Genomic DNA, 12499 nt, shown 5'->3' with positions numbered 1-12499 from the left:
CATTAGACCAGGTTGCTCAAAACCGCATCCAGCCTGGCCCTGAATGCTTTCAGGGTGGGGGCATCCACAGCCTCTCTGGACAACCTGTTCCAGTGACTCACCACCCCCACAATACAGATTTTCTTTGTAATATCTAGTCTAAATCTACCCTTTTCCCATTTAAAGCCATTTCCCCTCATCCTGTTGCTATGTGCCTTTGTAAAAAGTCCCTCCTCAGCTTTCCTGCAGGACCCCTTCGGATACTGAAAAGCCACTATATAGATATGATCAGTATAGTGGCTCAAATTCATGCATATTGGAAACACCATTTCTAAAATGCATTTTAATATTGGTTAGTTTCAGTCAGCAGAGATCTCCCCAGACTCCCACAGCCATTGCTAAATTGCTAAGAGATATGGAACTATAACATCCATTAATTCCTACATCACTCTGTGTGGGTACCATCTGGCCCCAATGACTTATGAACGATGAGCTGATACAGATGCAGCCTTACAATTCCAGTGACCATAGATGGAAAGTCACTGCTCTCAGTGCAGAGAAAACAAGTTCTGCTTTAAGTTTTATCACATCATCCAATCTAGAATAACATAGGATACTGTAATAGTAACAGTGATGGAAGATGAGCCTATGCTACTTCCCTGCCATTACTATTCAAATTTTTTTCTCTCCCTGCTGGTCATACCTGCCCTAGAAACTTGAAATAATTATACATCTGTACTTTATAACTAATCTTTTCATTTTTAAGAAACATTAAAGTTAGCTACTACCCTGATCTAGGATTTGACATTCTTAATTTTTAGGAGAAACTTCTCAGCCCCTAATGTTTTCAAGCCCTTGGCAATATGCAGATCACAATGTACCTTTTTGCTTGAAGTACCTGTGAGTAATAGTACAGTGTGAAAGATCTCACAGGTTCATCATTGAAAAATTACAGGTAGCAATGTTTCCTTACATCACCATAAATCTACACTAATATTTATATAATCTGAACGTATGAATATGAATGACTTTCCTATTTGGGGGAAAATGAAAGCTAATAAATAATTTGTTGAACTCTATATGTGTATATATATTTGCTACTAAATACCTGATAATATTATCTTATAAATTTAACATGGTCAAAATTGAGAGATTTTCTTCATATCCAGAATGGTTTTACACTCAATCCTGAAAACTTTGAGAATATGTATTGTAACGTAACAAGTGTCTACATGATTTTTTCGCCCCGAGTAACAAAATCTGTCATACTACAACTTAAATGAAGAGACTTATCTCTAAATATACTCTGAGTTAAGCAGTACATGCTTTCATAATGTAACATGATTCTTCTTGTCTTGGTCATGCACTGTATCTCCCTGGTATAATAAATGAACTTAGCAAAATTGTATTCAGATGAAAGACAAAATCAGACTAACAATTGACACTAAGTAAATGGAACATCAACAAAAAGGAAAGGAGACAGCAATTTACTATGAAATTTGTAGTAGCGTTGATAAGTATGCTTCAATTCTTATAGCTTTTATGGAAATAAGACACATTGCTTCCTGTAGTTTATAGGAAATGCAATATTGTGGAAGGAAATTTTCTCATCTGTTCTATTCACCCTGTGAGTCCACTCGTAAAGAAGTCATATTTTACATAAATCCTTAGCAGATAAGGACATGCTTTGGTAGCATGTACACAGTAGGAATGCCCAGTATTTACTTCTGTGCTTTATCTGAGAGGGCATCTACAGCGTCAGAGATGAAGCTATGGATAGAAATTCATTTCCCTCAGTTTTTTGGATGTACTATGCACTCATCTCATCAGATTTTCTCTTCAATCTTGGGAAAAGAGGGAGAATGCTTTTGCTCAAATTAGCATTGATGATACTCCTAGAAACAAACAAACAAATAAAAACAATGACAACTACAAAACACACAAAAATAGTGTAGAATGGCTGAAATTTGTCCAGTATCTTATAAAAATGTGAATAGGTGCTGTAAATCCGCATCATAGTAGTAGTCCAGAATACCAGTTATAGAGAACTATGCAGTAGGAGGCAGGAAACTCCTAGTGTATATTTCATACTATTTTCATCACAATATTCCTTTAGAATTTCCTTTCCTTTTACACTTTGAAACACTTATAGTATGCTAATGTCAAGGAGAGTATTGATCACAGTACAGCTTATGCTCACTGTTCTCTAGATTATGCCCTAAACTGCATGGACAGAAAGCGTATAAAGAAAAATAAAATATTGATCCAAGCATTAATACTCACTTCCATATCTTTCCTTTGGATGAATCATTGGCTTAGTAGTTGAACTGACAACCAAAGGAATTTTTGTTCTTCCCTTATATCTTACTATGTGTTGGAGATCATTAGAAAGTTAATGTAACAATCCATGTAATATCTACAATTGCTATCTTGTAAAACATATTTTTTATGGTTTAGTATCTCATCTAACTTAAGTCACACTAGACTAAAACTTGATTTCCAGCCCAGATGCGTGTTCATTTTACAATAACAATAATCATCATCATCATCATCATCATCATCATCAGATAGCTTTTATATATATATATATAAAAATAAAAATGAAAATAAAATTTCCAAGAATTTCCACTTCCTTTGGAAAAAAAGAAAAAAGAAAAAAAAAGAAAAAAAGCACACCTACAATTGCAGAGATGTTGTTGTGAAAAAATAAATAATTCCATGCCTTACTTGGAAAAGTACCCTTGTTCTTTTGGTAATTGAAATCCCTATAGAGTTTTGGTTGGAAATTCAACTGCAAAATATCCATCACCTGGCTTTTTCTTTTGATATCTTGCAAATTCAGAGAGAATTTTGGGGACGTTTGTCATATTTTAGACATGTAGTCATAAAACAGTTATTTTAGTACATTCTATTATTTTTCATTTCCATTCTTTCATGCATTATTTTTTCTAACTTGTATAGGGTAAAAAAAAACCAAGACATATTGTTAATTACAGTAACAACTTCAGGGTAAACAATAATTTGGTAAACTACAGTTCTTATGTGTTACATTATTATGCAAAAGGTTTGCATTCATCTTTTTTGTTGTTGGTAGTGTGTTTGGGTTGGTTTGTTTGTCTATTAATTAGGAAAAACTGTGGAGATAAACCACATGTTGCCGTATACTACTGCAGGAATAAGATAAACCACAGCAGAAATTATGTATACTAAGCATTAGGTTATGCCTCAGACATATGGACATGCACAACTTGAAAAGAGAGTCCTGCAATTCGACTTTCCTATAGCTTCCCTGACATTTTAAGTGTAAAGAAGTAAACAGGTGTTGAAAGGACTTTATCTTTACTAATATACCATCTTGCACATCTGAACAAGCACAATGGTGTAAATAATCTCTTTTCAGAAGGGCCATAAGTGTATTGTCTGTCATTTATCAGGTGAAAAAAAATATCATCTACATTTTCCCCTTTCTTCTCATAATTGTTTGTCATATTTGTCTATTCATCAATTGTAATAGAGCTGGAATACCAAAGTCTCTTCCTAAAGGGAAAACAGCAACAATTTGAATAGAAAAAAAAAAATGTACGACAATGCATACACTGAAGAAGTTGGGAGAATTAAGGTTACCTCAGGAGAGCTGATGTTATAATTTCCTAATGTTCATGTAGTCTGCTTTCTATTCTGTTATTTAAGTAGAATCATAGAATCATAGAATCATAGAATGGCCTGGGTTGAGAAGGACCACAATGATCATCTAGCTTCAATCCTCCTGCTATGTGCAGGGTCACCAGCCACTAGACCAGGCTGCCCAGAGCAACATCCAGCCTGGCCTTGAATGCCTCCAGGGATGGGGCATCCACAACCTCCTTGGGCAACCTGTTCCAGTGTGTCACCACCCTCTATGTGAAAAACTTCATCCTAATATCTAACCTAAACTTCCCCTGTCTCAGTTTAAAACCATTCCCCCTTGTCCTATCACAATCCACCCTCCTAAACAGCCGTTCCCCTTCCTGTTTATATGCTCCCTTCAAGTACTGGACGGCCACAAAGAGGTCTTCCCGGAACCTGCTCTTCTCCAAGCTAAACAAGCCCACTTCCCTCAACCTTTCATCACAGGAGAGTGATCCAGCCCTCTGATCATAGTGGCCTTCCTCTGGACCTGCTCCAAGAGGTCCACATCCTTCCTGTACTGGGGGCCCCAGGCCTGGACGTAGAACTTCAGATGGGGCCTTACAAGAGCTGAGTAGAGGGGGGACAATCACCTCCCTGTCCCTGCTGGCCACTCCTTTTTAATGCAGCCCAGAACACAGTTAGCCTTCAGGGCTGCAAGCACACACTGCTGGCTCATGTCCAGCTTCTCATCCACCAGGACCCCCAAGTCCTTCTCTGCAGGGCTGCTCTCAAGAAGGTCTTCCCTGAGTTTGTATAAATACCTGGGATTGCCCTGACCCAAGTGCAGCACCTCATTAGGTTTTCGTGGGCCCACTTCTCCAGCCTGTCCAGGTCCTTCTGGATGGCTTTCCTTCCTTCCAATGTACTGACTACACCGCTCAGCTTGGTGTCATCCACAAACTTCCTGAGGGTGTACTCTATGCCATTGTCTATGTCGTTGATGAAGATGTTGAAGAGCACCCAAGACTGACCCCTGAGGGACACCACTTGTGACCAGCCTCCACCCTGACACAGAACCATTGATCGCAATCCTTTGACTGCGTCCAGCCAAACAATTCCTAATCCATTGAAGAGTCCATTCTTCAAATTTTTTCCTCTCCAATTTAGAGAGAAGGATGTGGTGAGGGACCATGTCAAAGGCAGAAGTCCAGGTAGATGACATCCATCACCCTTCCCCCATCCACTGAAGCCGTCCATCCATCATAGAAGACCACCAGATTGGGCAGGCAAGATCTGCCCTTGGTGAAGCCGTGCTAGCTGTCTCAAATCACCTCTTTGTCTCATATGTGCCTTAACATAGCTTCTAGGAGGATCTGCTCCATGATCTTTCCAGGCACAGAGGTGAGGCTCACTGGGAGCTCACCTGTAGTTCCCCAGGTCTTCCCTTCTCCCTTTCATAAAAATAGGAGTAATGTTTCCCTTTTTCCAGTCACCGGGGACTTCACCAGACAGTTGTGATTTTTCAGATATGATGGAGGGTGGCTCAGCAAACACATCAGCCATCTCTTTCAGAACCCTAGGATGGATATAATCCAGCTCCATGGACTTATACATGTTCAATTTCATAAGCAGGATTTGGACTTGTTCCACCATTACAGTAGGACAGAAACCACTCCACACACCCTCACCTAGAGGCTCATGGTCCTGGCAGACACAGGAACCCTGACCCATGAAGACTGAGGCAAAGCACTCATTGAGTAGCTCAGCTTTTTCTATGTCTGAGGAAGCCTGCTCCCCATTACTTGTCATCAGAGGGGGAACACTCTCCTTGGCCTGTCTCCTCCTACCTATGTACCTGTAGAACCCCTTCTTGTTATCTTTCACATCCCTTGCCAAGTTCAACTCCATCTGCGCTTTGGCTTTCTTAATCCTATCTCTACTCACATGAACAACAGCCCTGTATTCCTCCCAAGATACGCAACCCTGCTTCCACTTTCTGTACATTTCTCTCTTTTCTCTCAGTTTAAGCTGCAGGTCCTTGCACTGCCATGATGGTTGTCTGCCTCCTCTGCTCAACTTCTGCTCGAGGACGGAAAGCCGTTGCTCTCAAAAGAGTGTCCTTAAAGAGCTATCAGCTTGCAGCCCATGCCCTTAAGGACAGTTTCCTAGGGGATCCCACTCAGCAATTCCTTGAGCAGCCAGAAGTTCGCTGTCCTGAAGCACAGGGTCCTAGCTCTGCTTTTTGGCAGGCCTGCATTCTTCAAGATCACAAACTCCACCAAGGCACAGTCACTACAGCCCAGGCTGCCTCCAATCTTAACCTCTCAATTAATGTAATCTAATGGTATGACAGATTTAATATCCCACTTTAAACATATATAAATCATCAAGTAAATTACTAAAGAAAGCTAACACCATCTATATATAGCATGAATGTAAACTCTTCGTGATGATGAAAAACCCAAGAAACTCCTTGAGGTAGATGGTGTATATTATGTGGTTAAACCCTTTACTAAATGGTTTTGACACCCGTGCCATAGTTGATTTTCAATCACAACTATATTAAAATAGACAGAACAATGTAATTAGTAAGGCATATATATTACTAATTTTAACAAAATATATGAATAATAAGAAAAAAAAACATGACATAAGACTAAGAAAAATACTGCAGAATAATGGAAGCATGGCTGCTAGCATATTAAATGTGGGCTGATCAACAGTCTTTGTCAGATTGACAGATATGGCTGTGAAGTATTTGGGTCTTTTATTCTAAAAAAATGCTCATATCCTATAAACTGCATTTCCCTTTCAATATCTGAGACAGTCATAACATTGTTTACAGTAGTGAGAATCATATATGCCATGCAGTATTGCATAACACAGTATTAAGCAGTAAAAATGACATTACTTCTACTGTATCACATTCAATTAAAATGTTTTTTCTGTACATCATTTGGCCATTATTTTTATTGCATGGTATTTACCCAGTTCCTAATCAGAACTACTAAGTTTACATTAAACTCTGACAAAGTTTTGAAAAGACACTGGCATTTCTCTAACTTCTCTGACTTCTCTGAGAAGGACATTCTTATATAGAAATTTTGGAGGGGTTTTTTTTTGGGAGGGGAGGGAGAAGGAGGGGAGAGATTATGCCATGTTAGCCATGGTCCTGTGAAGCTGGTTTACATACTTTGATGTTTTTTTTGTTTCCCTTTTTTCCCTACTATTACATCTGCCTAAACTGTAGAATGACATAGGATCTGCAATGGTGAATCTGCTTCTTGGGAATTCCTCTGCTTATATCATGGGAATTCTGCCAGATTGATTAAATCATCCGTAGCTCTGTGGAACAGTACAAAATTGCCAATAATGGCCATGAATCTACATCTATATTTGCTACCTATTTTCAATTTGATAATTTTCCTTTATATAAATAGAACGTGTGTTAATAGTACCTGTCACTCCTTTATAACTTTCTGTATAAGAAGAAAGATCCAAAGGAGTAATAGGTGCCCGTTTGCATATTCATATAACCCTAAACACTACACATATATTCAAAGAAAGTCACGCCAGAAAGGAATGAATTTTCTAAATACGGATTTGATTCTGACAAGCCCAGGAAAGCTGTTTTACAAGAGGGACAGATGATCATGGATAAATACTTGATTAAAAAGTGTAGCATTGAGAGTTATGAATATACTATAACTTTTTAAAATCTATTGTCATTCAAATTTCATCTGAATTTCATTCCTTATTTACTTTATATCTAAAACAAAATACTGATTTTATGCCAGCAGGTCAAAATATTCAGCATCTCTGAGTAAATAATCACACATAGTCAGGCATGAGCATCATGAAACAAATTGCAGTTACACTTTTCCACTGGATCATGCTCATTATTCCATCTCCTTCATGGACTTTGTAACAATCTGCTCACCTTCTGTCAACCATCCTTTCAACAGGCTACATATATAAATGAGATTTTTTTTTTCCAACTGCATTAGGTAGAAGTAGAGCTAAATCATATTTAATCACCGAATTTTCATTTGTTACCTATTGAATTATAATGTTGCTGGGAAGAAAAAAAAAAAAGAAAAAAGAAAAGAAAAGAAAAAGAAAAACATAAGAAGATGAAGATTGTAATGCAGTAAATGTCAATATTAGCCTGCCTCTGCTCCTGACATGTCACTGAATATCTTATTGTTAAGTATAATTAGACCACTTTCTTCATTCCAGTGTTTTTGGAAAATCCATTCAAATTTTCAATAATGTTCAAGTGATTTTGCAGAATACAAGGTGTATTTGTAATTTCTGATGATATAGTACCACAGCAAACTGGTCAGCTAATGTGTGAATGGAATTTTACGTTTGCATGAGTGGCTTGAATAGAGGGCTTGAATGAGTCCCTCTAAACATGCTGGATTGCCCATGATTAATACTAATTTAAATATAATTATAATTGTAACAGATGTTTTGTTTTAAATTAAACTGATCTCTTGGTTGTCTACCTTTTATAATTAGGTCTTGTCTAAGTCTCTGCATTGGACACCACCTGCAAGGATTTAGTGCTAACTGGATGCATTGTGTTTTCCAGCATAGGGTGAATTCAATATATGAAATCTTGTTCTCAGAATGAATGATACCATCCTTTTGTTTTAAAAACATGCCAATTTCTCTTAAGCTATCGTTCTTTAATATTTAATCAGTACAGATAAATGCATTTCATTTAGCCTTGACTATATCACAAGATAAGTTAAAGGCAAGGAAAGTTAATAAAATAAATTAGTTAGTTTATCCAGAAGATAGTGCTTCAGAATATACAACGTGTAACTACATATTTCAAAGTGGATATTGATTTAGCATGTGACTCTCCAAAAGGCACTATTGTGGAGGAAAGCTAATAGACAGTGGCTTGAAGAATTTGTGATTTTCTCTCAATTGTTTCACTCAGTTATGTTTATTTATTAGAGGATACTGTTCTGAAGACAATAACAGGTAAGGGTTACATCTGTTGTGTGTTCAAAAGCTAGTGATGCACAATGTTGAAGTGGACTGGCATGAACTGCATTCTGAGAGTGGACTTGGGATAACAAATTGCTTTTGCATGAGGACTCTTGGTATTTAGAGCCACTCATAAGGGTGCGTTGTCGAGGCACAAGAGGTGAAACAAGAGTGAACCCAGTGATTGAAAATTATTGTTTCCCAATTTTGTTTCTTCCACCATTATTTTTGTGGTTTCAAGTCATTTAGTGACCTGAGGTGATATTGACAGGAATTGACAGCGCACACGCTGCTGCTGGCAGCAGAGTCCTGCAGTTGCTCCCTGGACACGAAGACGAGGAAACAAGAAGAAAGAAACCCAATTGATGTTCTCTAAACATAACATATGTAAAGATAATAGGTTTGATTTAGTTGAAACAAACCTCTTTTTCCTGTAGAAATGATTTCCCTCCCCTTTCCATTGCAGTTCAGGAAATAAAAGCAGGAATGATTTTTTTGCTTCTCCCTCTCCCTTCCCTTGCCCGCACAAAGAAAACGTGGGTTGATACCATTTTTATTGTTCTGCTGGGGTGGGTTTCAGACCTCACATTAGCATATTGAATGGCTAATTGAATTCGGGACTGTGTTAATCATCTTGCTTTCTTTAGGGCAGGTCGGTGAAAAGTGCCAGCAAATGATCTCTTTGACTTGGGGTTAGTGTGTTGCTGCCACCCCAAGAAAAAGAAATCACGAAGAGGGAGGGAGCTTGGGAAAGGCGAGTTGACTGAGTGATGTCTGGAGGGCGAACTCGTGTGTCTCTTTGGTGATGTTGTGTGCTGCTGTACTGAAATCCACCCCTCTGCTGGAGCTAAGGCAAGAGTTGGAGGCATCTGATGCTGCCGTTTCCAGGGTGAAATTTCCAAGGCTGATCACTAAAAACAACCAAAAAAAAAAAAAAATCCTCAGCAAAAATAAGCATCAGAACAGCAGATCCGGCATCTCCCAGTCCAACTGGCATAACCCAGACAGGCGTTTGAGAACCATCTGCCTTTAAACTATCCACGCACACAAGGAAAAATAAATACACATACAGAAAACAAAAAGAGACTACAAGTAACGACCACCACATTTTATTAATATTTTTTTTTTAAATAAAAGAGCCAGAAAAAGAGCTAGTATGGGGAAAAAAAAAAAAAAAAAAAGGGGGGGGGGGGGAGAGAGTGTGAGAGAGAAAGCCTCCCCCTCTTCCCCCAATGAGTTTTTCGCAGTGCTCTGGTGAGGCTCGGAGGTGGCTGGCAGCGCAGGGGGCGGCTGCTGCCGCGGCTGGCGGGGCTCCGCGCAGCGCAACGCGCCGGGCCGTCAGCACCACGGCTTCGGACAGCTCCGCGCCTCCCGCTCCGCGCCCGGCGTGGGGCCGGTCCTGCCCCACGCGAAGTGCCTCGCTCTGTCCGGGGCTGCGCGGCACTCCTCGCGGCTCAGCTGCATTGTCTTCTCACGGAATCGGCCGTCAGGCGTAATTATCCCCATTTTTTTTCCCCCTTCTCTCTCTCTCTCCTTTGCAGGAACGACTCTTTGGGAACCTGGTCCACCCAGGGATGTAAAACTGTGCTTACCGATGCATCCCATACGAAATGCTTATGTGATCGTCTCTCTACCTTCGCCATTTTGGCTCAGCAACCTAGAGAAATAGTAAGTAACGAAGGGGGGAATGAAGCCCGTTCTAATGCAAAAGGAATAGTGCGGGGAGGGGGGGGAGAGGGGGGGGGGGCAAGCGGGAAGGGGGAGGGGGGCTGGTCGAGCTTTCCTCTCAGGTATATTTCAGGCGTTGCATTGAGGAATTGTTTAATATTTCAGGTAGACTAATGTTGTTAGTCTCCTGGTGTACACAGTGTTTCAGAGAAACAAATTCCAGATTCTGTGATATAACTATATCCTGGTAAAATGTTCTTAAAGTCTATGTGGTTGTTGGGCTTTTTTTGTTGTTTTTGTTTTTTTTCAGAAAAAGCCCTCTAATTGTGATGCAAATGTGTTGAAAACTTTTGTATTGAACAATTACCAACTTAACAAGCTTTTTAAAGATTGCAAGCCTTTCCAGGGGAATGTATACGGCGGCTTTATTATTGCTCTTAGTAGGAAAATCCTAGATACTGTAGTTAGACAGATTGCATATCTGCATTGAACATTTTCAGTAGAGATTTTCAATGTAGTCTTTGATACAATCTAAGAAAAAAAAACAAGATTTCATGTAAAAGATTGAACATGAAGGATATCAGCAGACAGTATTACTGAATGTAAAAAAAAAAAAAAAACAGCTAAAAAGCAAATATTTGTGAAGTTATCATGTAAAGACTTAATTTCATTTTCTTGGTTTAGGAAACACATGATCAGACTCTTTAATAACAAAGTAGATCAGCTTGGAAGAAAGTGTCTGAAATAAAATGTTACTTTCTGACTGAGATTTGGCCTAAAAGTGTATCAGCCTTATCTCTCATTTGGGTGATGAAAGATATCTTGATAAAATCTTTGCCATACCTCCCTGAGGCTTTAAACAGAATTTTTGTAAATCAGGCACTGAATCCTTTCAAACTTTTAGGTATATTTTTTTTTCCATTTTCATTAGCAAAGACCATATCTATTACAGAATATGAACACCTACACAGGGAGGGAAAACCTTACCTTCTATCTGACAGTAGTAGCTTTCTTCATAGCAGGAAAAGCTGCTTTTTTTTTCAAGGTCATTTATTTATTTTTTTTGTTTTATTAATAAACAGATTTCAAACTAATTAAAAATTCTAAATTTGAAATACTTATGATATTGTTGGTGTAGGCATCTTGCCATTCTTTCTATATGATTAGAGGCCCAAGAAAATTAACTGTGCAAGAACAGTAGATTGAAGTCAAAGTTATTAAAACTCAGAAAGTTTGATAATTCTGCTATAAACGTGAACCAATTTCTTGGAAAAATTAGTGAAAAATCTTTAATATACTACTATTATAAAACCAACCTGTTTATTTAATACTCATTTCCAAACATTGTTTCTCAAGACAATTTTTAAAAATTAATTTACTGGAGAATATTTTAAATTTGTGTTCATGTCATAGTTTCTTATCACATTGTAATGTTACTACTTTCTTTATTTCTCAAAATATTACGCAGGTATTCTAAGCTATTTTAAAGCTCAAATCTCAAAGGCCTCTGAGGGTTGTATCAATAATTAAAGAGATCTCAGATTTATGTATGAATCAGTATTGGAATTAAGTTGATTTCTGTTTCATATATAACATTACTGAACTTCTCTCTGATACTTTCTGATTTTATAATATTTACTTCATTGCTTTTTTTTTGTATTTTGACTTGTTGTTTTAATTGCTGGAGAATGGTTTTTTTCATGGTTATCTGTTGTAACCTACAGATCATGGAATCATCTGGTACACCCTCAGTAACCTTAATAGTAGGCAGTGGTCTTTCATGTTTGGCCTTGGTCACCCTAGCAGTTGTCTATGCGGCGCTATGGAGGTATGTAACATATTAACAAAGTTGAACGTAAATATATAGTTGTATTTAGTTGATTTAAAGTTTAAAGAGACCATTAGATTAAGCATTTATTATTTAGGGGAAATAATGTATTTTTTCATTGCTAAGTCTATTGATGTGATTGATTAGTTTTCCTCTCTTGGCCTACTAGCAGCGGTACAGCCAACTCATCTTTCTCCTCTTTAATGTGAATGATATTGCTTTTTTGGTGAGGTATTCATAGCACTAATGAACACTTTACTTAGTTCTTCTATGTGGTGTATTTATATAAGAAAGTGAAGTAGTCTCAAATAGTGTGCTGGTACTGTCCAAAAACTTTCTATTCTAAGTTTAATACATGAAAGTGTTGTCTCAAATGCGCAATAGATAGTCATGGAGAAAATAATTTGTGAT

The 12499-nt window shown here is 38.1% G+C and overlaps 1 protein-coding gene across 5 annotated transcripts in view; it reads left to right on the top strand.

The window, feature by feature from the left end:
* The window catches only part of ADGRB3 (adhesion G protein-coupled receptor B3), a 458877-nt gene that overhangs the window by 352988 nt on the left and 93390 nt on the right, over nucleotides 1–12499 (top strand). For all 5 annotated transcript variants that reach the window (XM_085217833.1, XM_085217831.1, XM_085217832.1 and 2 more), the window contains 2 exons: nucleotides 10134–10260; nucleotides 11985–12088. In XM_085217833.1, the coding sequence (XP_085073959.1) occupies nucleotides 10134–10260; nucleotides 11985–12088 (231 nt within the window). The remainder of the gene's footprint in view (nucleotides 1–10133; nucleotides 10261–11984; nucleotides 12089–12499) is intronic.

This window comes from Meleagris gallopavo, chromosome 2 (genome assembly GCF_905368555.1).
Source record: "Meleagris gallopavo chromosome 2, MGAL_WU_HG_1.1, whole genome shotgun sequence".
Classification (NCBI taxonomy): domain Eukaryota; kingdom Metazoa; phylum Chordata; class Aves; order Galliformes; family Phasianidae; genus Meleagris; species Meleagris gallopavo.
Note: the sequence above shows the minus strand (reverse complement) of the source record. Positions and strands in the feature narration are given on the sequence as shown.